The sequence below is a fragment of the Phycodurus eques genome, chromosome 13, assembly GCF_024500275.1.
Source record: "Phycodurus eques isolate BA_2022a chromosome 13, UOR_Pequ_1.1, whole genome shotgun sequence".
NCBI classification, from domain to species: domain Eukaryota; kingdom Metazoa; phylum Chordata; class Actinopteri; order Syngnathiformes; family Syngnathidae; genus Phycodurus; species Phycodurus eques.
This window is the reverse complement of record NC_084537.1, coordinates 16,018,305-16,045,549: the sequence shown is the minus strand read 5'-3', so window position 1 is coordinate 16,045,549 and position 27,245 is coordinate 16,018,305. Positions and strand designations below refer to the sequence as shown.

At 42.7% G+C, this 27,245-nt stretch overlaps 2 protein-coding genes across 4 annotated transcripts in view; one reads left to right on the top strand and one right to left on the bottom strand.

Moving 5' to 3' along the window:
- LOC133412160 (collagen alpha-4(IV) chain-like) overlaps positions 1-3,596 on the top strand; it is a 60,094-nt gene extending 56,498 nt beyond the window's left edge. Inside the window, exon 52 of the mRNA XM_061695310.1 lies at positions 304-3,596. Within this exon, the coding sequence (XP_061551294.1) occupies positions 304-561 (258 nt within the window). The 3' untranslated portion in view covers positions 562-3,596. The remainder of the gene's footprint in view (positions 1-303) is intronic.
- Positions 1,460-27,176, bottom strand: nyap2b (neuronal tyrosine-phosphorylated phosphoinositide-3-kinase adaptor 2b). 3 transcript variants are annotated; one of them, XM_061695307.1, is made up of 7 exons: positions 26,432-27,176; positions 24,182-24,376; positions 16,271-16,581; positions 10,336-11,412; positions 6,236-7,537; positions 5,297-5,324; positions 1,460-5,101 (listed from the first exon to the last, which is right to left on the bottom strand). In XM_061695307.1, the coding sequence occupies exons 2-7, from the start codon at positions 24,358-24,360 to the stop codon at positions 4,705-4,707; spliced, it is 3,294 nt and encodes a 1,097-aa protein (XP_061551291.1). In that variant the 5' UTR covers positions 24,361-24,376; positions 26,432-27,176; the 3' UTR covers positions 1,460-4,704. The 3 variants fall into 3 exon arrangements, with proteins under 3 accessions (XP_061551291.1, XP_061551292.1, XP_061551293.1); XM_061695308.1 differs by having other exon boundaries at positions 4,735-5,101; positions 5,297-5,391; XM_061695309.1 differs by having other exon boundaries at positions 4,735-5,101; positions 5,297-5,388.
- Between the last annotated feature and the right edge of the window lie 69 nt (positions 27,177-27,245).

Genomic DNA, 27,245 nt, shown 5'->3' with positions numbered 1-27,245 from the left:
TTCTGGTCCTGACTCATTGTGTCGGGTAACAAGCAAACGTATCTTTACTAATGCTCTGCAACAAACTTCTGGGTCATACAAAGTTGACCACTTCAATATTAAAATCAAATTCAGTCCTATGGCATTTTTCCATTTTGTTTTTTTGAAATCTGAAAATCAGGCATTTGTTACTTTTTTGTGTAAGATTAAGAAACATTGTTTTGTCATTTTTATTTTATTTTTTATTGTCAATTGAAAAGAAAGAACAAATAATACATGGATTAGTCATCACCGTTGAGTTTGTATTTGTCTTTTCTTTTTCAGCAAACAGGGGCAGGTGACGAGGGCGGCGGTCAGTCTCTGACGTCCTCTGGCAGTTGCCTTAAGGATTTCCGAACTCACCCGATCATTGAGTGTCAGGGTGCGCGAGGGGCGTGTCACTACTTCGCCAACCTCTACAGCTTCTGGCTGACCGCAGTACGCCCCATAGATCAGTTTGTCAAGCCGAGGCCCAGTACCATCAAAGCTGCCGATGAACAACGACGCAAAGCCAGTCAGTGCCAAGTCTGCCTCAGACAGTAGAGGAACTTTGGGAAATTTGGCCCAACTGTGGAAGAAGGATGCTTTGGATTGCCTGATGCTCTGTTTATTTTTTGTTTTGAAAAATCCAACTTGACAGAAAAATAACAAATGTGAAATAGAAACACTACTACAAAAACTACAAAGAATGAAATGTCTACATCAAGCACACATTGAGGCCATGGACTATAATGGCTTCCACACATGTTGCTCTTCGAGACCAGTGATTCCCAACCTTTATTGAGGCAAGGCATATATTTTACATGAGAAATATCACACGACACACCATGAAACAAAAATTTCACAAAAAGTGTTTACTCTATACTGAAATAATGATTACCTCAATTCAATTTACTGACAAATGTATTGAGAGTGAAATCGGGGCCCTTTTAGTTCAACACAAAGCTATTATTCCGCTGTATGAACGGCAACAGTCGGATTTACGGCTTAATTGTACCTGATGGGCACAGTGGGAGACTGGTTAGCACATCCGCCTCACAGTTCTGAGGACTGGGGTTCAAAACCCCGCCCCGCCTGTGTGGAGTTTGCATGTTCTCCCCATGCCTGCGTGGTACATCAGTCTCCTCCCGCATCCCAAAAACACGCAGGGTCGGTTAACTGAAGGCTCTAAATTGCCCGTAGGTGTGGATGTGAGTGTGAATGGTTGTTTGTTTATATGTGCCCTGTGATTGGCTGTTTCAGGGTGCCTCTCGCCCGAAGATAGCTGGGATAGGCTCTAGCACGCCCGCGACCCTATTGAGGAGAAGCGGAACGGAAGATGAATGAATGAATGTACCTGATGCCATCTAGTGGACGAGCATTTAACTGTTTTGCCTGTCACTATACATCGCTGGCACAGATACAAAAGATGAACAAAGATAAATTAATTTTTGGGCCAATGAAGTGAAATCTGATAATTTCCCACAACACACCTGATGAACGCTCATGGCACAGTGGCTTGGAATCACAGTTCTTGACCATCCTTCCCAGTTCCTTGAACAGCATCCTCTGGATTAGTAATTCATTTCATTTTGTTGTTGAAATCACTACATATTAAACTACTCATCAAAACATGAAGTTACACAATTGTAGCCTGTAAAAAAATATTTTATGACAACCTAAGTAAAATGCCCCCTTACCTTGCCAGAATATGGTACAACCCCAGTCACCTTTGCTATAAAAGGTTTTGGTTTAGTCTGTTGCCGGTTTGCCAGTTGGACTGAAAAAAGCGTCAACATGCCTGTTATGCGACAAAGGAAACCCCAGTGTCTGGTAACGCCAGAATGCATTTGTTTCTACTAAATGGTGTTTTGACATTGTACTAATTACCTAAAACTAAGTGATTGCTAGCATCTAAAGTAACACCAGTTAGCATTGCCTTAGCTACATGCTTTAGCCTAGCTCATGCTTTAGTTTAGCACACGTTTTCGCTTAACACGCGCTTAAGAGGAACAGGGAAACAAACCATGACAAACTCATTTCATGCATTTGTTTAAATCAACTTGTGAGTATGACTTAGTTTTAGAATTAGCTTTTTTTTTTTAAATACATATTCTTACAGATGATGACTTTGCTAATTGTACATTATCACCAATGGAAGATGGATGGTGGTGGCTGATAACTTGACTCAGAACCTCATATGTTTTCTATTTTTTCTTTTTTTTTTTTTTTTTTTATACATATCCTCACGGTCAATTACTAATGAAATGCTTCTTTTATTTCTGTCACCCAAACTGTGCTCGTCCTCAGTTAAAATGATAAAACCTACAAATAATCCATAAATTATATACATACATATACATTGCAATACAATTTCAAAGAACAAATATTAGAATTTAAGTCAGTGTATGTCAATGTTTGCTGACCCTCTTCTGTTTGCATCAATACTGTAGTGGAAAATAATTAATTTCACAATCAGTCATTTCCCCCCCCCCCCCCATGGAAGGTTTCAAGTTCATATTTATTTATTTCTCTTAACAAACCCAAGTGACAATCAGAATACTGTACTTTTTTTTCCCCTTCAAACATATTTTCCTTTTTTTATTTTTTTATTTTTTTAAATACGCAAAACAAGAGAACACTCAGTGCAATAAGACAGAGGACTCTGACAGTGTGGTGCTCTCTCTACCTTTTCACAGTGCACGTTTATACACACAAAAAGATTGTACATCATCGTTATTACATTTCCAAACTCTACCCCGCCTTCCCAAATATTATGGGTGTGGGGCAAAGTTAACATTTTAAAACAATCATATTTTTTTCTTGTAGATTAAACTTGCATACAGTGTAGCTAGGCACACACAAACACAGAGCTCACTCCCTCTCACGCGCTCACGCATACGGGTACAACACAGCGGGACCTCTGTGGTGTTGAGAGGGTTACTGCACTTGCATTCTGAGTACTGTAGCTCAGCTGTCAAACCCATACTATTTGGCAATGTGGACATTGCATTTTAATGTGCAAAAGGGGACCAATTGAGATGATGAAAGTGGGAGGTTGAGGTTGAGGTAGTGGGAGAGAGCAGAGGGAGAGGGGTCAATGTTACCAGCCTAATTGGATGTAATGGAACAATGATGGGCAGTGCAGTTTTCTTCTGAAAACCTTAGAGATTCGGAGGCCTTTGTGCAACCCCTGTCCTTAGATTCACGTTTTTATTAATTTTTTTGCCTTTGCCATGATATAGGTCCTTGTTGATCTCTGTAAAAATTTCCAGCCAATCGCAATATATCCAGGGACAACCAATCAGTCAGTGACTGCATGTTACACACAGCCAATCCCGAATGAATCTTTTACCTTCCCTGCCAAATAAAATGCACATGGCACAGCTTACAACTTGTCACATTTTCAAAAATATATACTGTATATAAGCATTATCTTGAAAGGTATTTCTTAAGCAAGTGCATATGGCTATTATAATCTGCAGTAAAATCAAGACATGTTCTAAAAGCTCAGGTGTTGATTGTACAGGCTGGTTGTTATTTACACTGTGTTCTGATATTTGCAGTGTGCATGGCAAAATAAAGGCGCCTGCGTTCAATAAGCCAACTGTTGTCACCAACCTCATTTCTAATAACCAACCCATCCAAAGTGCAATCACACAGTTTCTCGTTTAAAACAGGCTTTGGCTGGTTTTGGAAATTATACTGTTAATAATGTATATTCTAATTTGCTACCTCTCCGACACACCCGTATTGGTGTCGTAAAATACTACAGAAATAATCACACTTTCTCTGCCAACCTACTACACCCTGCCTACAGTTTTTCCCTTTCAAAGGATTTGATGACATGACTTCATACCGTAATAGACAAACTAAATTGCCCAAAGATTCCTGCTTCTGTTCTAGCTGTGACTGTTGTGCATTGTAGAACAAACTGGAGCAGGCAAGGATAGAAATCTAAAGCATGTCCATTAGGGATGGGCATTTTACATTTCCTTGATTGACAACGGGACACATGTTGTTGTTATTCTTTTCATGGGATGGGAGAATCTCTCTGATTGTGCTGAACTTGTTTTGCTAACAGTGCTGAATTGAGAAAAAAAAAGCTGCCTGTGTGGATTTAGCTGAACTTCCGATAGCTGCCGTGTTGCCCCTCTTTTGACAGCGAACCAGTTGAGACTGAATCAACAGCGCCGAGTGCACTCCATTTTGCCTTAAATGCTTCAAACCACAATTAATCAACAATCCGTTGCACACTTAACAATCGATTAAACCCATCCCTAATGTCGACACAACTCCTTAACTTACAATACAAGAGTGAAAATGTCAAATAAATGCAGACAAAACTGAATAGACCATTCATTTGAGTGTTTTTAAGCACAAAAAAGTGTTGGGCATAAGAAAGTTATGCTACCACAGGACAAGTATTCATAGATTATTTTAACTCAAAATAACCAATATAACAAAAAAAAAGAAAATATCAAATGTTAGATGGCATCTACATCTACTATACATAATTTATGATGCTCTTTAATCCCCATCTGATTTAGAAAATATCTATTCATCAAATATCTACTCTACTAGTTATATTACAAGAATCCAGCCACATGAAATAGAAAAATATCAAATATCACCAGCGATGATAAGAAAACATGACAACCTGAACAAGCAGAAATATTGCTATGGTAACATCATTGTCCTTTGACATCAGCGAGCATCATCCCTCCGGTGCTCTAATTGGTTGTCTTGAAGTTCCCAAAGGGAGAGGAAGGGGATCATTCTGGGTTGTGTGGCAGATGTGAGTTGTGTTTGTATCAAGTCAAATGGCAGTGTCCCAGAATACAGTTGTCTGTGTCGGATACGGAGGAGGATGGATCTTTTTGGTCCCACTGCTCTTCCCACAAGCTGGGAGGACTGAGGCGCTCTCTTGCTTGCACTGACTCCGCTCGTGGTGCCTGTCCTCACTCCTGTCCGGAGGAGGCCTCTCCTGATACCTCTGCAGGTGAGGATGTTGTCTGGAGCGGATTTCTTTACAGAGCGTTCGCTTCCTTTCGATCTGCTCCAGCATGGTGGTGTCTCCGCATATCCATGGCATCTGGGGCATCTGAGGGGCAGCAACATTGTATCAACTTCACTGAGTTAAGTCTTGAGTATCTTTAAGTGTGATTACCATCTCCAAGTATGAAAGCACAAGGTTGGTTTGTGTGTTAGTGAATTAGCAGAAATACGCAAAAATGATACGACTACTATCAATGAAATTTTATGGACAGGTGGCAGTTTTGAAATCGTATGTGCTTACCTGGCTCTGATGAGTCTCTGCTGCTCTCCTTTGTGGCGTCCCCATTGGAGAAGGATTAGCAGACAGTGAAGGTGAGCGGGCATATTTAGGTGCTGCTTTCATATGTACGAAGACAAGGAAAACCAGCTGAATTTGGGTTAGAGGCGTGAACGTAATACATCCTGGGCTGTTTGCCTATCAATAGGGGGGCACATAAGGACAAACAACCATTCATAGGAACATTCACACCTATTGAAAAATGTTCTTCAATTAACCTAACATGCATGTTTTGGGATTGTAGTAAGAAGGTGGAGTACCCGGAGAAAATCCACGCAAGCACGGGGAGAACATGCAAACCCAACACAGGAGGGCCTTAGACGAGATTAGAATTTTGAACCTCTCGACTATGAGGAACATGTGCTAACCACTAGTTCAGTTTAGGTCACCACGATATAGCTTGGATTAGACTTTTCACTGCTGCTGTTTACTTTTCTGCGAACATTCCATTTCTGATTAAACATACTGGAGCTTTCTAGCTTCTGCCTTTGGTTAGTACACAAACAAAAGGCTACCAAAGTTGTATTAGGTACTGATTGCATCCCACCATAAATTCGACCACTATCACCGGGTCTTACTAGGTACAACAACTACATACACTCTAATTGAGTTTTTAGCCACATAGGTATTGGAATGCTTAAGAAAATCCTGACGATGTCCGATACTTTGTAGTTATTTTTGACTGTTTCCTAGCCTCTCCTTCTTAGGAGAATGGAAGCCAAAAGATTGAGTACCTATGCCGAACTGATGCAAACTGTACAGCCGGTATGATCCCAAGCTGTAGAAGTGTTAAGAGTACAAAACTAATAGCTTTATGGGTAGGAGCCCAGTAACACCACCCCTAGAGGTATAGTACATACAGTACATCTGTGGTCAATATCGTTTTTAGTAATGGATCCTCACCATTTCCGGTGCCCACAGTCATTGGGGGGCTACCAGTTGATCTGCTCTTGTGAATAGGCGTCGTGGTGGATGAATGCTGGCCCGACACTGTGCTGCTATTCCTCTCTTGTGCTTTCGATGGCTCCATGCTGTGATTTGCTCTGTTCTCTCGCCGTGGCGTTCCGTCAGCTCTATAGCCCCTTTCTTTGCTGTCATACCTGTACTCCTTCGAAGTAGGGCTCTTAGTGATTTTACTGTCATACTGGTGGTGATCTGAGCCGTTCATACTTCGGTCCTTGCTGTCTCGTCTTACTTCGAGGCCAGTTCGGCTCAGATCTTTACTGTCCTGCCTGGGTAGAAGTGGTGGTGGAAGTTCTGCTCCATTGTGGATGTTCCTATCTCTGCCGTCATGCTTGGATTCAGAGACCCTGTCCTTAGTGTTGCTGCTTTTGGATGTTTCTTGTCTGGGAAGGATCTCAGGTGGCTGGTCTATTCTGCCCTCATGTCTGTGCTCCATTTCATTCCTCGCCTTCTCTTTGCTGTCTTGTCTGGGTAACAAATCGGGACGATAGTCTTTGCTATCGTGCCTGTATTCTGAACCAGTTCTAAATCTGTCTTTACTCTCCTGTCGGGCTAGGAGCTCGGGTGGCTTGTCTCTGCTTTCGTGCTTTGAATCGACTCCGTTCCTAACTCGTTCCCTGCTATCCTGTCGGGGTAAGAGCTCTGGTGGCTGATCCAGCAGTCTCTCTCTGCTTTCGTGTCTACAGTCTACACCATTCCTTGCACTCTCTTTGCTGTCTTGTCTCGGTAACAACTCTGGTGCCTGATCGAGAAGTCTCTCTCTGTCTTTGCTCTCCTGTTTAAGCAAAGACTCCATTCCATGTCCTGCACCCCTGTCCTTGCTGTCTCGTCTTGGCATCAGGTCTCCATTGCTAATTCCTCTATCTTTTGAGTCTCTTCTTATCAGTGGAATTGGTTCTACGGAACTGCCACTCCGGTCTTTAGAATCCCATCTAACTGGAATGGGCTCCACACTGCTGTAGCCTTGTTCTCTGCTGTCTCTGCTGTCCCTGCGAACAGGTGGTGCATCCATACCGCTTCGTTCTTTGCTGCTGTGCCTGTGAGACAGTGATTCCACATTGCTGGATCGTTCCCTTTCTTTGTCTCTATCTTTTTCTCTGTCTCTGTCTTTGTCTCTGTCTCTGCGATGAGAGGACTCTTTGCTGTGGCGCTCCTTAGGGTCTCGCTTGGAGTCCTTGCTGTGATTGTGGCGTTCCTTGCCTTCACGTTTGGAATCACTGTGGGACTTACTTTTCAATTCAGCTGTAAATAAAAAGAAAAGGTACACATATTTAGAGATTAATTTAATCGAGAGATTTAAGCATCCAAATGTTTTTTTTTTACACGCTTATTATTGAATGATACATGAGGTTCCTCAATTTGTAGATACAAATTCATGACATGCAAATCCCAGCATAATTTGTGACTTTTCAAAGATAATGGAAAGTTTTGAATCACACTATCAAGTAAGTAATTTAGTTTTCAGCGGTGTCGTGTTGGACTGAATATGTTTTAGTATGGTGGCCCTCTCCTGTAGAATATCAACAGGACAGTCTGGTTCAGATTGCTGCGTTACAATAAATTGTTCTCTAGGTGGCACTAACAGCATACAAAGTACCAAAAGAAATTCCTGTAATTATTATGATTTTTAGTTTGCAAAAATTTTATTATTATTATTATTATTATTAGTAGTAGTAGTAGTAGTAGTAGTAGTAGTAGTAGCTGTATTATTGTTAGTAGTATAAGTGGCACATCTACAATACATAAATTATTATTTTAACACATCCTTAAACACTAAACAGTGCCTCTGGCTGAAACCCGCTTCTTATGTCTTCATGATACGCTCAGATCGTTCCTTGACAATACTGTGTTTCCACACATTACATTACTGTGTGTGTATGTGTAGAAACACAATAAAGACATTATAGCTCACCTCTGCACATCACAAGGCGGTACCGTGGTCCTATATGGGCTCTTACGTAATAGTACCAAGTATAGGCATGGGTCACATATGCAATCTTTATGTCTACGCATGTGTGGCGATTAACCAGTTGGTAAGTGGGTCAAACTAGTTGTTGTTGCTTGGGAGAGAGACAAAAATGATGTCCCATGTTCATGATTGTGCTTGTGCGTGCATTGAGATGGACGCCAACAGACCAACCACCACACACACACACACACACACGTTGTGCGACTACTCTAATGATTTCAATGTCTGTTCTGCTGAAGGAACATATGGTCTTAAACAACAGCAGCTGAGCTCACAGTAATACATTTTTGAAATGTAATGTTTTCCATCTCCTCATTTGGAAATAATACAATTGATAATAAAACCGCAAAGGTGCCTTACTTTTGGACATATGGTAAACTCAAGTTCCATTAATGTCAACATCAAGATGCCCTAAATTGCCTGCAGAGTGTAAAAGCTGCAGCAGCAATCTGATTGGCAAGAGCTCTAAGTAGACCATACTGTGATTGGACAGGCAAGAAAATCTGTAATGCTCCGATGAGGTGTTAGATTGGAGTTGAGTGCTATGCTCTGTGCACATCAGGAGCGTGTTGCTCCGCCAAGCACCAGCATGTCCTGATCTGTGATTGGCTGCTCTACCCAGAGGGAGGGAAGCTACAAATAAGAAAGGCATTTTTCTTCTTTCCACTGTTGCTATGTTGTAGTTGGTAAGAGGAAAGAGTAAGGATAGTTTTGTGGGCTGTTTGTAATTCTTGTATGATTTATGTCTTGATGAATTAAAAACGTGGAACGTCTCAAACTGACCTAATATCTACTAATAATTTATTTTGCACAATGTAGACTGTACTCCAATTTCAAGTGCTCTTGGGACTAAAAAAAATGGAATCCTGTGTAACACCCTTATGTCACAGGGCTGATAGAAAGACCTGCTGCCTGCTTTCCACTGTAATCCCTTCAGTTTTAATAACACTATTTGTATCAGACTTGGCGCACTGCAGCACGTAGATTAAAACAAATAGAAGGGCGCATAGGAAGCCACAAGCACATGCCACGGCCCCATATGAGAAGAGTGATAAAGCTGCCTAATTTATCTTTTACTGAGACAACTGGACAATGCAAAATCTGGGTGAAGTGGACCTAAAACCTACTTCTTTTTTGGCCAAAGCACCATTATTTAGAATGCTGTTTCCTTGCATTGATACAGTAAATTATTACAGTGGGTCCTCAATTCACGACGGTCCTGCCATACAATAATTTGTGCACACGATGAACTCGTTTGTGCAGTGGCCTAAGAATCCATGTCCATGGCAACGTGGAAGAGAGGTGAAGAAGAGAGTCCAGGCAGGATGGAGCGGGTGGGTGAAAGTGTCAGGAGTGATCTCTGACAGAAGAGCATCAGCTAAAAAAAAGAAACATTTGTAGGATGGTAGTAAGATAAACCATGCTGCATAGTTTGGAGATGGTATCAATGGCGAGATAATAGGACAGAGATAAAGGTGGCACAGTTGAAGATGCTGAGATTCTCTTTGACACTGATGAGGATGGACAAGATCAGGACTGAGGTCATCAGATGCACAGCACACACTGGAAGGTTTGGAAACAAAGCTAGAGAGACCAGGTTGAGACAGTTTGGACATGATCAGAAGCGAGACAGTGGCTATATCAGTAGAAGCTGGAAATGGAATCGCCAAGTAGGAGGGAAAGAGAAAGACCAAAGAGGAGATTTATGGATGTGTTGAGGAAATACTTTGATAGGTAGCTTGAATAAGGCAAGAAGATGCAGAGGACAGGGAGAGATGGAAGAGGATAATTCAGTGTCCCAATCCTTGAAAAGGGAAGAAGTTATTTTCTGTATATCTGGCCTATAAGTGTTTTTCATAACAATATTTACTGTAATCATGACTTAATTAGAGTCTAGGTGCCTATCTACGGCGCAACGTAAAAAACATGGGTTATGTTGCGGCCATTGAAACAGAACTCAATTGTAAACCGAGGAGCGTCTGTTTGAATTTGGAATTGCTAGCTCTCATCATCTTCTATGAGGGTGGATGATACCCATTGATTTTTAAGGAAAATGTGTGAAATGACTCACTCTCTCCGGGCTCTTTGGATTTTCTCCCGCTGGCGTTTTTCTTCAACATGTTCCTTCCAGTGGTAAACAGGTTGGTCAGTTCATCTAGCGGGCTCGTGGGTGTCCGCGAACGCCCTGTCGACACATTCTGCATGGAGCCATGTAGTCGCCCCACGCCATCTTGGGGCGGCGACCCTTTGCCGTGAGGGGTGGCCGAGGCGCTCCTTGGCAGACCCCCCGGAAATGGCACTGGAGTGTCGAAAGGCGGCGTTCGCATGAGGCTCAAAGGGGTAAGGCAGCGGCCCATGCTGACTGGCGATGGGCATGCTGAGTGACTGCGCTGATAGGAAGATGAGGTGGAAGATTTGTAGAGAGTACAGGGCAGGGGAGGTGCGGAGGAGCGCCCAGAGACGGTGAGGGTCGGAGTGGCCGTGAGCTCTCTGCGGATGTGCGCAGAGGAGGGCGGCTCGGCAGAGGAGGTCGGCGATTTGGTGTAAGATTGGTTCTCCAGCATTGGCAATTTGGTGACATCAAGTGGGGTGAGGGGAGACTCGTCTGAGTTGGGTGAGCATTGGGCCGGTGCTGGGGGGAACACCAGCAGTGGAGGCCTGTGGGTCAGCAAATTGGGGAACGGTGCTGGAATGTCACAGAAAGGAATATTTCTCGGAGTGGAGCATCGACTGAGAGGTTCAGGGTCATACGGTGCAGGGGTAGGACATGCCGAGCGGCATCCCACCGGGTCCGTACGGTATTCCATATCATCCAGCATGGGGTACTTCATCTCCTCATACACGGACTCCCCTGGCTCCTCGTCCTCGCTTTTTGAGAGTTCTCGCGCACCGACATCTATCCCGCCCATCTCAATGTAGACGGGCTCATCCTCACAGTCGTCGGTGGGGCTCTCGTCGCTCTGCAGCGGAGAGGTGTTACGTTCGCACGGGGAGCAGGTGCGGTGGAGGGCACCTTTGGGAGGGCACACTCCGCCGCCTCCGTGGATTTTGATGTATGATTCATCAAAAGAAACGCTCAGTTGTGTGTTTGGGTTCCTCTTGGGTTTGGGTGGTGGCACCCTCCGGCACTCCTCACTACATCCTTGAGCTGCAAGAGAGGAAGATGGAGAAACTCAATCATGCACTCTGTAACAATTTGCATGCATCCATTTTATTGCAGAAGTCATAGACAAATGAATTTTATGACTCGTGCATCTCAAGAGACCTCAGTACAGCAAGCACAAGAACAAGTGGGTTTTGCTTTTTCCATGGCTTTTTGGTAAAACGTATTCCAAAAGATGGAACTACCATGAAAGAACTACATAAGAGAAGATGAAGACTACAGTGGTATTATTTTTCTTTGTTTTGCAAGCCAAAATTTGAAATATGAGCGAACTTCGGATACGCCACTGCCAGATGGCGGCAGAGAACGTAACAGCATCTGACCAGCATCCCACGTCTCACTCACAATTTGAGGTATGAGTAAATTGAGGTTACGAGCTCAGTCACGGAATGACTTGTAAGTCAAGGTAACACTGGGTAGGCCTTTATATACAGTAGAAGTTTAAGTGGAGTTACATTGAAAGGAATAAGACTCAAATTCGTCATCTTACATTGGTTAACTTATTTTTTAACTTTGTACCAAATAACATTGACAAGTCAGATGCGTAATGGAGGGTAAAGAAGTAAAGGAAAGTGTGTTTGACTGACTATTTCCATTATTGCTATGGGCTTTTCTTTTTCAATCACTGACGGGCGCTTGTGTTTTTGTTTTTTGAATGAATCGTTGAACAAATTTTAAGCGTTAATGCAAGGCAACATGTTGTATGGTTCACTGGGTCAAATGTAGGTCAATGTGCATGGTTAAGGGCAGTATCTTGAGTCAGGTATGTGGGAATGGTTCAGGCATATGCGTGTTTGTAGGCCACATATACAGCAGCGGAGCAGTATAAAACTGCGTTATCTGGGTCACACACAAATACACGCTTTGGAGCTTCCTTCTGATTGTGGTGACGTGGCATTGCAGCGTGAATCTCCTCTGATGTGGTGCAGTGAGGTTATATGATGTGTTTAGCTCGACCAGTTACTGCAGTAGAGTACGTCATCTCCTCAGAGTGTTGCACGTTGCTCTATTGAACCATCATCATACAGTAGTTAGTAAATGTGTATTTGTGGGTCACATACTGAGATGTTTCGATCAGGGTGCCCCTTCCGCTGACAGGCCCGCTGGTGCTGAGTGTTGCTGGGAGCCAGATCATGGCAGAATATGTTCATGCTGCAGGTTTTGTGCCTTTAATAATTCAGACAGCAGATGGCCCAGACACACAAATATACTTCCCATAACTGTATGACTCACCAGAATTGTCATCACACACACACACACACACACACACACACACACACACAAACACAACTGTACACATCCTCAAACGTTGTGTGATGGAACTTACTGGTATTGCTCATCTGCGACCCTTAGGAGAACGAGGAGTATAGAAAATAAATGCATGGAGGGATATATATTTTTCTGTATTGGTAATAAAGGAGTAGTCAGTGAGTTTGGAAGTGTGTAAATATATAGACACGATTGCTTATTAACTAGAACTACGGGCTGCGTCAGCAAAGTTTCAGGACTGGTGTCACAAAAGATATATTTCCAATCCAAAAGTTTTTCCCTTCGATATAATCCCCCTGGAGTGCAAACTGAATGAAGTAAACGATGCATGATGTCTTTGTAGACATGCTGGTTGATTGTCTCGTCCACATTTCAGGGGAAAACTAGTCGTTTGAGTTTCAAATATACTGTACGTTTAGAGGCGGCACGGTGGGATGGGAAATGACTGAAAAGCAGGGCTTGACATTCACACCCACCAACCCGCCCCACGCGACACACCATTACAGACTTTATGGTAGTGTAGAAACGTACAGACCAATTACATACGAGTGAGGCCATCCTATGGGACCCGTACTCAAACAATCAAGTCTGCATCTTGGGTGGTAATCAGTGATTGCACGCAGACCAGACAAAGAAAGATGAAGAGAGACGGAGCCGGGAAAAGAGAGAAAGACTCATTGTGGAAGTTGAGTTAAAGACAAAGTTCAGAAAAGGAAGAGAAAATTTGAAACAAATGGCGCTGTCCATAAAACTCAAAATGGAACGGCCAGTGTCATTTTTGTTTATGCAATACTTCCCACGAGGTTCCCACTGGGAGCATTTATTAAAAGTACATACGTCAAACGCCATTATGAGACTACATAAAGGTTTTGAACCAACATAACATTTGTTAAATTAAAATCTGCAACATTTTTGAGACTTTATTCTTGTGTTGAGACACTAAATAGAAAAGAGGAAAATTTCTCTTGTATGAATGGTAACAGGTGGATACAAATGTCCATTCTACCATCTCCCATCTAGTGGAAGATAATTTAAATGTTCAGCTTTTTTTTTTTTTCAGCATTGTACGTTGCTGGCATTGATAAATGAACAGATACATTTTTTTTTTTTTTAAGTAATTTTTGCACCAATTAAATGAAATAAATGATTTCCTGTGAATTATCTGATGAGCTCTCATGGCAGAGTTTTTGGAAATCACTCCTTTAGAGGATTTTGTGGATATTATGAATTCATTGTAATATTTATGTGATCTTATTCATGCATTTTTATGTGGCAGGCATGCATGTGTGTTCCTTGGTCAGCAGCTGCATTCTTTGCTTGGTGGATCCATTTCAGCACTGCTCGTGACATCTCTTCCTTGTCCCTTCTCCTCTCCCTCGATTGCTATTTTTTTCCCTACCCCTCCCTTCCCCTGTCGTGTTTACCCTCAATACTGTACCCCCCATCCTGGGGGAAATTAAATCTAGGTCATTCGGTACTCCTGAATGAATTCTACTCTACCAAGCTCCTCCCCTTCCCGCGACAGTGCACGCAACCCTCCCCCTCAGCCAGGAACACCCCCACAGCTACGCCACCATTGGCTGGACGGCCTCAGACTCCGGCATCTCTGCAGCCCTATTGGACTGAGCTGCGCAGGGATGCTATGATTGGCCGGGCAAGAGGGGGTCTTGTTTCTGTGGGATGATGGTTGCCGTGGTGCCCAAGGAAGATCTGTGTGCACACACGGACATCCCCACCAATCTCAGCCAGGCTGGGCGAGTCCTTTCGCATCACATTGGCAGTCAAGCATCAGAACTGAAATGTACTCGCAACAATATCACAGTGGATCGCTCTATGCAAAATGCTCATTGGGGGAAACATTTCATTTCAACTCATTGAAGTCCAATCCTCTCCATCAGAGCCTTTAGAACACAGAGGCTACAATAATGAAGCCCTTGTTTTGATCCGTGGCCAAATGAGCATACTGTGTTTATTTTGCCCAAACAGACTGACATTGCTGCAGGGTGCTGCTACTAGATCTCAATTATGCCATCGCTACATTTCATCTTACCAGTTTGAAAGCAGAAAAAAATAAATGTTTGGGCTTTAATTGGCTATTTGCCTCAAACTATGTAACAGTTTTTAAACAAAGTCACAGAAATGTCAAGGCCCTTTTTCCCACTGACTGTGCAGCCAAAAAAAAAAACAATTCATGAGCCGCATGAGCACTCACAATCTGCTGGGCCGAAGTTAGCCAGTGAAGCTGAAGAGTAAAAAAGTTCTTAATTGATCATTTTAATATTTGGCCCCTCTGATATGGCCAAATAATGTAACCAAAATAATATATAGTGGACCCCTATATTCACAGGGGTATTGGGAGCAGAACCAACTGTGACTAGCGAACATATGTGAATAAAAGTTGACCATTACAATTGCGTGGAAAAAAAAAAAAGAGATAAGGTGAGAAGCTTGGTCATCCGGGACGGGCTCAGAGTCGAGCCGCTGCTCCTCCACATCGAGAGGAGCCAGATGAGGTGGCTCGTGGATCTCGTTAGGATGCCTCCCTGGTGAGGTGTTCCGGACAGATCCCAGGACACGATGGAGAGACTATGTCTCCTGGTTAGTCTGGGAATGCCTCGTGATCCCCCCGGAAGAGTTGGACGATGCGGCTGGGCAGAGGGAAGTATGCTCAGGCTAGTGCCCCCGTGATCCAACCATGGATAAGCGGAAGTCGTGGGATGGATTTGTATTTTTTATTTTTTTAACCCCCAAAAATACTTGAATAAGCAGGAATATACCTAGGTGACTCCATGCGTGCTGAACCGGAACTATGTGGGGGTCCACTGTATTATATAAGTACTTTGTTTTGTTTTATTACTGTATATGGATATTTTAAAGGCATATGACTCAAATGTTCTGAATGAATAATTCCCATTGCCTTTCTGCTTTCTGTAAACAGGTAATCAATCCATTTACTTCAAGATTCTATTAATCAAAAAGACATTCCGCACCATTGACACATTTCTTATAATGAACGAATCATTGACTAATCAATGATTATGTCCATCTCCAATATCGTGTTATACTGTACATCTTTTTTAAATCTCAATAGACATTGGCGGTATACCTAATGATATGTTAAGTGTAGCTGGAAGCTCAGTTCAAAATACCTATGAAAAGGTAACACATATTGTTAATTGTGCAGCCCCCGCAGAGTTCAGAGGTCGTGAGTTGAAATCGGCCCTTCCTGCGTGGAGTTTGCATGTTCTCCCCGGTGGCTTACAATTATATTAAATATACTTTTTGTTGAGCACTGGGACTACTATGCTACTGTATTGTAATGTTGGTCATGTTGGTGGTACCTGGACTGCTAAATATGCTTTTCTAGGTGGCAATTGATGTAAAAGGTTTGAAAACCACTGCTTTACATCTATTGAGTGGGGCATCTGTTAATCCAATTGTATGTGAATATGGTTGAATCGGACTGGCTGGCTCGATGTCACGTCATTGTCGGAGAAGCGGGGTTGTAGAGGGCACCTCAGAGAGGAGCTAAATATAGAGCCGCGCATTGGTGCAAAGTGCCACCACCACTCACCGTCACATCTGTCTCCACGGCAGGCGGACACGGGACTGTGGTCCACCGCCTCAGACGACATGCTTAGCTTGGTGGCCGGGTCCCTCCTGGGCTTGGGCGGGGGCTGCTTCCTGGACGTAGGACTCCCCACCTCTTCGTCTCCGCCCCCGCTGTTGCCACCCACAGAGTGAAGGGACTGTGAGCGCACAGAGAAGCTCTGCCCACACGCTAGAGCGTGCGGATGGGGCATAGGCATGCGTTCCTGGGGGTCTGGCATGGTGATGGAGCCCATACGTAAGTGCTTGCCTTCTGTTGCTATATCCTCCCCCGTCCTACACAAGGGGGGAAAAGGAGACACTTGCAATTACCGGTATATACTGTACATGCAAAGGCCATAAAACTTTCACGTAAAGTGGTGCCTTGAGGTATGACTTAATTTCATTCCATGACCAAGCTCGTATCTCAAAACACTATATCTGAAATCATCATTGTCTATTGAAATGAATGGAACACCATTAATCTATTCAAGCACCCCCCAAAAAAAAAATGTTTTTAATGAGAAAAATCCCCCCCCCCCAAAAAAAAAAACATGTCTCTGTTTTTAATGAGGAAAATAGCACTTCATAATATTGTTTTTCATTAAAAAATAAATTCAATGTAAACAATTACTTTTTGTCACAATTGTTGCTTCCATTTAGTGGACATTGGGTCAGTCCTCAGTAAGCTGCATTATGATTAGTCATTCTTTGGAGTGGATAAAGCATATATCCCTGTGAGTATTGTTATGTTATGTTATGTTATGTTATCTGTCTACAGTACATCCATCTGTTGCTTCCAAAGCCATCAAAAGCGAAAAACTCTGTAATTGTCTATATTAACAAAGTAAATCTGTTTATTGCAGGGGATACGTTCCAGACCTACCGGTAATAGGTGAAAATTTGCAACGTAGCGAAACCATATAGACAGTAAGTATACTATAAAAACCCATAAACGATCAGGGAAAAAATCGATAGATTACAATATAGCGAGGGAACACTGTAAATATACCATAAACAATGATACCCGAAACGCTTAGAACATTTCAAACTCCCCTTACATTACCCTTAAAAAATAAATGGCTTAGACATTATTTAATTTAGAGAAAAATGCACCAGAAATGTGCATGCACATGGCGAACTTCCACAAACAACCCAGGCTAAACTTAGCTCCTCCCCGATTTACAGTACCGACTTCAATAATACTTCCTTGAGACCAATAACTACTTTCTTATTAGATAGGGCTTTGGCGCCATCATGTGGCATTTTAGGGCATAATAGAAAGAGCGCAAATCATTTGTGTGTTTTTCAGCAAATAGCAGAAAAATAACGAATACAAATGTGGAAAGGTGAATTTGTGAATCGCAAACCACAATTAGGCGTGGCCGTTCACTGTACTGTACATTACATCATGAAAAGGACGTGACTTTTGGATCAAATCCTTGCATCCTCGTTCGTCCATGCTCCAGGCTTTTCCTGTCAGGGTACAGCAATCATAAAACACGCCTGACATATAAAATCTTTCTGTCTCTTTCTCTCCCTCTCTCTCACACACTTGCGTTTCAATGCATGTCACATGAGCGTTACTTCAGTGTTAACAGCTGTGCCGCTGCCCCCTGGGAACCACTTCTCTTTCAGGGCAAATCATTGATGAGAGTTTAATTTCCGGATAGGATCGACGGGGTTCACATTATTACACTCATGACGACACTATGGAATCACAGCGTGTACACAATCAATCCTTATAAATGCACGATTGGCCTGAATGGAGCGTTAATGATGTCTGAGTGGAATACGTTAATGGATGTGTGCATCATGGAAGAAAATGGAGCACAACATCAGTAATGTTTTTGCATGTTATTTTTAGTCATATATTTTTTTATTATGGTTTTTATTAATAATAATGAGAAACGACATTGTAAATAAAATAAAAAGGTAACAACAAATGATAACACTAGGCAGCTCAGTTACGCTAAAATGAATGTCATAATAAGAAGCTCCATTCACATGTTTTTGTATATATATGTGTTGTGAGACCCCTGGGTGTGTGACTTTGCTGACTCCGACACCCCCTCGGCCAGCTGCTGCACAGAAGGTGCTTGGTGGGGTCTGGCCCAAGCTGTAATCTGCCTGGCAACGCGGTACCCATAGAAACAAGATACAGAACGACAACAATAAAGCACACATGCGCCTGTCTGGCATGTGCGCTGTTTTATGAGGCGGATCTTGCGTCAACCTGTAGATTCACAGTGCTTATGTTTTTTTAATGAACTGCAATGTGGTCGTTATTTGTGAAAACCGCACATCAATGCCAGTGCATGCAAAAACTAAAGCTTAATTATCTCAAATTTAAGCCAAAATATGATTTTTGTCAGTCAACAGATTTGTTCTTACCAGGCAGTTTTTGTGTAGGAGTGTTTTACTTGCTTCAAGCATTTTTTACTAAAAATATTAAGTAAGTTACTGGCTATGAGTAAGTTTAGCTGAAAATATGAAAGGTGGGTGTTTGCACTGGCAAATGCTCGATTTAATTAAGAACATTAACTTTTACAATAAAAAAAGTAATTCTTAGTACAGATCTACTTTTTTGAAGTATAAATACAGTAGCTGCCCCCTGCTCCATTGTGTTCCACTAATGTGTACGTGTTCACTGTGATGGGTTAAATGCAGAGAACAAATTTCGTGTGCATGCATGCATGTTCATGACAATAAAATATTCTTCTTCTTCTTAAAGATGGTCACTAGTGTTTTGAGGCTAGCTATTGTTACTTGTTTTAAGAAATCTTAGCACGTCAAAATTGACTGTTCTATTGGCAGATAATTCTGCTTAAATACAGTAAAATATTACTTAATTCCTTAATGTTATCTATTGCGTTTTTGCAGTACAGATAAAAAAATATATATAATAATAATAATAATCCTTGAATCTCATGTTTATTTTTTTTCTGGGTGCATCTGTGCATCCAAATATATGAGCTACGACGTATGTGTCAACCAGTAGGTTTATTTATAGGCTGCTTGCCCAAGTGATTGGCTACGATGACAGAGCACAGGTTCAATAAGACAAAGCAAAACAACCTAAAAATGTACAATACATTATATGCACGTCTGTTTATATGCATGACTGTTCAAATAAAATCGAATATATATTTAATCCACATAGGAAGTAGCGACAGGCAACAAGGCGGGCCTCACTCGAAGCTAACGTGTTGATCTGATTGGCCGTTGGCTGTTCCAGCTGTCACCAGGCAGAAACACATCTCCTGCAATGGTGCTCACATTTAATCACAAACATTTTTCTCTCTCTTCACCCCCTCACTGCCTCCCTCCTCCTTACTCTTGGAAGGGATTTTTGCTCCCACACGCTTCCTATCTTTTCTCTCACGCTGATAATGTATCTATTATTTTGCTCACGCGCGCACTCAAAATCAGCCATATTTATATCAGTGAACGTGAGCTCTCTCATTCATTCTCAGTCAGTTACTATGAAGAAAAAAACCCAGAGGGATTTGAGGGGGTGGAGGCATGGGGGTCATCTAATCGACCTACATATATGCCTCATAAAAAATCCAGTTATTTTTTTTTTAGGCGCGTCCTCCAGTGACTGACTATGAATATTTCAGCATTGGGCAACAGTTGAAAGACTGCAAGGGTAACAGGACGGTAGACGCCTCTGTCCTCGGGCATCGGCTTGTCCTGGAACAGTCACCAAATTACCATCCGGTCCTTTCTGTTGCATGAGTAATACAGTACAGTTGAAATCTGACTCTACAAACTATATGCAGTCTTACCACTGTGTCAGATGTGGAAGCACATTATAAGTCATATGACCTCTTCACAAGATGTTGTTTCGCACTTTTTAATTAGATTTTACTACCGGCTTAGCATCAGTGTTTTCTGTTTAGAAATTAAATTGCACAAAAAGTCAAGCACGGTACGATTTTCAGCAATATGAATGCGTGTACAGTGAGCACCACCTATTTGCGTTTTTTCTGTGGAAGCTTTTGTCTGTTTTTGGCTGAAAAGCAGACCAATTCACAGTTTTGGTGCTCTTGCTGTAACGCCCTAAGAAGCCATAAAATGGTGCCAAAGCCGTGGCTAATAGGAAAGTAGTAATTGCTGTCGAGGAAGTATGTTGAAGTTATACATCTTGACTGTTCTAAGATTTTTCTATATCATGGAGAAGCCAATTTTAACCTGGGTTCTTAGCGGGAATTATGGGGTCTTTGCCACGTGTATGTTTTTGCTTTGCTGAGTGGCTAAAAAAAAGCAAAATCAAATAAAAGCAAAATCAAATAATCTGAAAACCAGTTACAGTTAATTTTCTTTGGAGACAGAAGATGTGACAGATGAGGTGTCAATCTTTCTCGTGCACTTGCAGGCACACTCATAGAAAGCACCCCCCCGCATACCTGTGCTGACCTGTTACCTTGGGCTTCAGGAGCTTTGCTTAAACTATGGTGAAATATCCATCCATTTTCTTTACAGCTTATCCTCATTAGAATCGCGGGCTACTGGAGCCTATCCCAGCTATCTTCGGGCGGGAGGTGGGGTACACCCTGAACCGGTCGGCAGCCAATCGCAGGGCACATACAAACAAACAACATTCGCATTCACATTCACACCCACGGGCAATTTAGAGTCCTCAAGTCACCTACCATGCATGTTTATGGGATGTGGAAGGAAACCGGAGTGCCTGGAGAAAACCCACCCTGGCACGGGGTGGGTTTTCTCATGAAAACTCCACACAGGCGGAGCCGGGATTTGAACCCCGGTCCCCAGAACTGTGAGGCAGATGTGGTAACCAGTCATCACCGTGCCGGCGGTGGAATATCCATCTCAGGAAAAGAAAAAAAACACGCCCATGGCTCATTTGCCAACAACTAGGCATAAAACTAGCAAACAGAAGTAGAGCAAAGGGACGTCAGACAGCTGAGTGATTTCAGTCGATGCGGAATTGGGAACATTTCTGCTTGACAGACCTCTTTTTTATTTTTAATCGATTGTACATTCCGAAAATTAAACTTCAAACTGGTAACATTTACTTATATTAACACTCCTTTAGAGACCTTACGATTTAAGTCATGCTATTATCGTAGCAGCCATGGCTAACGTTGGTTTATTTACAGCGAATATCCGCTTAGTATTGCTAGTGCTGCTATTTTGGCTGAGCTGGATATGCGTTCTCTCTGACCTATTATCACAACTACAGACTTTCATCATTGCATGCCGGCAATGTCAATGTTTGAGAATTCCGCTTGTGCACGTTAATGAGGGGCGCGGCTGTGGTCAGATACGAAAGGCGGGAGAGGGATTAGTGAAGTGAGGCTACATTAAAATCTTGCTAGCAATTTGAACAGTGCAAACTTCCCCTTCAATATGAAAATTATCAAAGAAATTTGGGATGGGGGGGGGGTATTACACAGGAATTATTATTTTTTTTTTTTTTGGTGGAACACACTCAAAGCATGGCTGAGCTTTTAATTAAGTAGGTTAATCCAGAATATGCTATAGTTAATACTAAAGTGGTTGCTTTTAATGAAAGTGGGTAAAAGTAATTTTGATATGAATAAAAAATGTTTTTCCTTGGTTTTTATTTATTTATTTTTCTGCATATAGTCACTGACAGTACCGTAGTTCACTTGCCTGCCTTCCGTGAAGACAGTGTGGGTTCAGTTCCAATTCATGGACATTTTAAAGTATGTGGGAATGGTTCTCTGTCACTGTGTGTCACCTGTGATTTTCTGGTGACCAGTCCAGGCTGTTGTCTGCCTTTCGTCTAAAGTCAGTTGGAATAGGGTACAGTTCATCCAGTGACTTTGAACAGGACAAGCGGTTATGAAAAATGAATGGCTATTTAGTTGTATTTAACTTTTACGTTCAATAGATGTTGTAATTTAGTTCCCCTGGTTTGTTCAGTCTCTGTCAGATCATTGTTGCTGTAGTCACGTTTCCCTTGTCATGTTCTCTTTTCTGTTGTGATGAATTAATCCCCAGTGTTCTTTGTACCTTTTTTTGGGGGGACTTTATTTCGTACTTAGATTTTTATCTGCGTGCCTTGCTTTCCTATTTGTGTTTTTAAAGTAAATTCATCAAACCTGACCTCCATGTTTCTACTCCGCTACTGTATTTTGATGTTGGTCACAATAGTGGCACTTGGAGAATTCAGTTTTTTTTTTTAAGTGGTACTTGGTGTAAAAGGTTTGAGAACCACTGCTCTATACGATTGCTTTATTGTGACTCCTGTGTATTCTGGTGGCATGGTGTGCAAAGTTTTAGTGTCACCACACTAATATCTTTCCAAATCCTTCTGCACGGTCCGTCCTGTTCCTCGATGACTCACTGTTCCCTATCCTACCCCACAACGAGCATGCCATATGCACGTGCCGCTCACGTTGCAAGAGCGTGCATCTTTTAGGCTCAGTTTTTGGAACAGTTGATGCGTACATGAAAGAGGTTGCAAAGACAATACAGTTTGACGTCCACAAATGACGACGTTGTCCCAGCTGAAAAACACTGAATGTGTCAACTGTTGGCCAATGCTATTTTTCCTAATTCTAAAAGATCCCCCAAAAATGGAGCAGTGATGACCTCAATCCTAGTCCCAAATAAATCTAAAAGTGAAAAACTAATTATCCTCCCGAGATCATGGGTGGGCGTAGACTGCTCTTGCAATCCTCCAAATGTGGCAAACTGCCTGCACCCAAAGGACCCTGCGGCCACTTGGCCCAATTCTTACAACCTCTTCCTGCTGTGAACACAGTGGCATTTTACCTCTTCAGATGCAGGGCAAAGGCTAATACTCTTCATTCATGCAATCACCCTAAAACACAACCGTACATACATAAAGTATTGTATGTACATTGCGTCCTCGAGATACGTGTTTAATTTGTTTCCTGACCACCCTCGTAGCTCAAAACACTTCATCTCAAATCATCATCATAGGTTTATAATAGGTTTAAGCTTCCCCCCAAAAAACAATAAAGTAAAATTGTAATGCATTTCTATAATACAGTATTGGACCCATAAAAACATAGTAATAACATAATTAAGCAAAATGCAAAGAATTAAACAGTTTGTGAATCATGATTAATTGATTGCGGCTCTTTCTGTTGTGTGTTAATTGGCCACAACGCGGCAGTATAATACATTTATCAGACACAAACAAGTAGGAGTTTCACAACTACTGTGACTCAGTAAGCTGTTGTATTATTAGTCATTTTTTGCACAGGAGAAAGAATATCTGCCCGTGTCTGTAAAAAATTGTGAGATTTACTGTCTATATGTGTTGCTGTAGTGTTTGTGTTCGACGTAGCCACTAGATCAGAATCATCTTTATTTGCCAAGTATGTCCAAAAAACATACAAGGAATTTTTCTCCGGTAATTGGAGCCGCTCTTGTACGACAACAGACAGTCAATTGACAGAGAACGCTTTTGAGACATAAAGACATTGAGAAAAACAGTCACTGAGCAATAAAGGGTTGCTAGTTATCTGGTAATGCCGGTACATTCTTTTATTTTATTTTGTACAAAAATATGAGCCTGATGCTATTTGGTCGCCCGTCTTTGGCATTTCCTTATGCATTAGCATTAAACTAGTGGACATTAAGGCAAAGTCATAACTTTGCCTTAAAGTCCACTAGTTGCTTTAAATACATATGTAATTCTCTTTGTTTTATATTAAGTAGTAAAGTAAATTTAAACTAGGAGTGGCATTAAACACCTTGAAACCACTTTTTTTTCAAGAATTTTTCACCATCTGCCAAACTGCTGCTTATTGTAAAGTGAGCTGAGTACATTCGTATCTCAAGGCACCACTGTACATGCTTGTAATGTTGCTATTTAATCTGCTGTTGTCCCCCTTGTTTTGGAGTGTGCGTCAAATTATCATCCTACCTCCTTATGGCTTCCTCCTGTTTTCTCTTCTTGTCGTTTTTCTCCTGCAGGTATATCCTATTCTTCTCATTCCTGGCGTGGTCCAGGTTCTGAGCCAGCAGACCGTTGTAGGCTTTCAGTCCATTCTCCTCGACGTACTGGAAGAAGCGAATAGTTTCCTCCTCCTTGGAGCTCATCATTCTTCAAATGATTCCACTGGAAGCACAAAATAAGGGTGTGATTAATAGCCCTAATAGTAGAACAAATATGGAGCTCTTTCAGGGATTCTTCTTTCAACTTTCATTTTTCAAGGTCATCCTCAGTGAGAAGAAAACCAAAGATGGCTGAGCTATTTTTCCTCTTGTTGTTTTCACGATTTCTTACGGTTTACGTGGAATATTTGTGCTACTAATGAGCTTTGCATCATGTCCGTTTCCTTGGAGGATTGCGACATCCTCCAAGATCATGTGACATGTAGATACATGCAGTAGCCGCAAACACACATGAACAACTGCAGCAATACGCAAACAGTGAAGGGATCGTCTGTTCAATGTTGAAATTTGCAGTACAGTTTCTGTTTTGGCTGTTTTGGTGCTTGCGAATTCTCTGGCTGAAATTGCTCGCTTTGACCATGCTGTGACTCTGATGGGAACTAAAAAAAGGAGCTTTCATGTGTAAGAAAATGTGTCGTGCGTTCTGATGAGAAAATGTAATACTCCTGGGAGCAGCCTCACGGATGAATCTCTACCCGACTGCGGTGCGTGGTTTTTCACGCGTGCACAAGCGTCTTATATTTGATGTCTAAAAATAGTCTGCACTGGAGTTGTTCCTTTCCTGTAAAAAAAAAACAAAAAAACTGACAGCATCAGTGACAGGCATTGCACCATAATGTGGATGAGCGTGTCAAAAACGGCACCAACACCGGCGCCTCTCATTTGCTCCTTCTCAGCTTCTTTTTTTCTCAGTTGTTTGCAGCCACTTTGCACCCGAGATGAGGCATGCAGCGGCTAATGAGGACATTGAGAGTTCAGAATATGTGTGAACGGGAGTGCGTTCACCCCTACATGTGCGCACAATGTGAATTTGGAGAGGCCGGCGGTGGAGGAGAAGACAGCTCCTGCTTTTGTTATGTAGGTCACTGTTTTCAGATGAGCCTAAGACTCATGCTTGTTTACGTGTGAGAGAACCACTGAATGTGCATAGAGAGGGGGAGGGGGTCAGTGATAACTGTATGTTTGCCTCTGTGTGTGTGGGGGTACGTGGGGGGGGGTACTTGGAGGGCAGCCAAATTACAGGGCCGACCATTGTCTGACCATCCTCGGCATCCGTCTACCTTGTGTTTGTCTATGAATAAATCCAGCGTGGCTCTGAGGTCGTTGGGTTTATCTGCTTGCCGCTACACATTCACACTTTTTTTTCTGCCATGTATTTTAGAGTGGCAGGGAGGCAGTCGGCATCTCATAGTGCAAACCAGGTCACCGAATACTGAAAGATGTCAAGGTATTTTTTATTTTCCCCTCCCTGTCTTACCGCCGATGAGCAGGCATATTGAGCTATCTAAATGTCTCAAAATGGAATACAACTCGGTTTCAAAGGACAGAAGTGCACCGGTTCAACGTGTGAAGGATGCAGCGCTAGGAAGGCACAGTTCAAACAGTGTTTGAGCTGAATTAAGCCTGTCTGCCTAATCCCCGTAAACCTGCATCAGCAGTCAGCACGGGAGTCAGCTTGTTTATGACACTGTTTTCATCAGCCGAACCTTTCACATTGGATTGTCCTAACTCATCAATGTAAAATGCTACTCTTATTCGCTCATCTCCATAAAACCTGTCAAAAATCCCATTTTTACCTCAGTAACCTAAACCTAATTCCCCCCCACCCACTCTGCTCTGTTGCCATCGTCTTTTTTTTTTTTTCTATAGCTAGTCATTCCTCTGCTTTTGCCTGTGTTGCCCCAGTTGACATTGGCTGCAACAGTTGTTACACAGATGTGCACTTTGGTTGAGATGTAAATGAAAGTGGCGCACAGTTTCTGTTTCCAGGCAACCGCGTGACAGGAGAAGGGCAGCGTGGATATTCTGCAGGCACAATGTCAAAAAGATTGCAAGCCAATCACCGGCTGACGGGGTGCGCGGACGGTCGCGTTCATGCATGCGAGCACGCGGTGCCATAGCGTGCACCTAGCAGCCTGATGTTTTTGTTGTTTTGCATTTAATGAAAACAGGGAAATGCAAACTTTTATATGCATTTTAATGTCATGTGTGTACTTACAGTGGCCCTGTGTCCCCGCAGGTTTGTTAACTAATAGATCTTCTGTCTTCACCTGATGCGTCCAGTTCACACTCTGACCTTTGCAGGAGCACCAGTGCACTATTCCCCTTAAATCCACAGAGATGTCCATCCATTGTACGATCCGATTGGTCGGCTTGCTAGAAGGACTCCCTGTGACCCGGGATGAGGCTGGCGAACTGGGCCATTGGGTTTAAGGCCCAACGCTCCCTCCCCTCGAGGGGGAAAAGGGGAGCTCTGCCCCCTCCGGTTCCGGTGGTACCAAACTCCTACCCAGGTGCCAGCTTTACCACGCCACACATCAGCACTTGCTAGAGAGGGAAGGACGACGCAGTGGAGCCGCAGACCGCACCCGCCGCCACCAACGCCACCGCCACGAGCATGACACAAACACGTGCTCTCACCTCAGATGCTGCTTGCACTTCCAGCTTGGACACTCACAGTCTTTCGAATCGGATTTAAAATCTATTCCTTTGGTCAGATGCACAAATGCAAAAAATGTCCAAATGTGTCACACATGGTGAAAAGAATCCTCATCCAAAGAGAGGTAGGGCTCGAGCAGTGTGGTCTCCCAGGTACAGCATCCCCTGCCCACCCGGTCCTCACAGGTCTGGACTGTCAAGTCTGTTCCACAACAGATGACACCGGGCTTCCCAGTGATAGATCAAAACAAGAACACGCCCACCGCTTACTGTAGCCACCTTCCACTACAGCGTCATCCTCTTGACCTCTCCTCCCTCTTCCCGCTTCTTGACACCATTTCCCCACACTGAGTGCCTTCAGCTCCTCATTATGC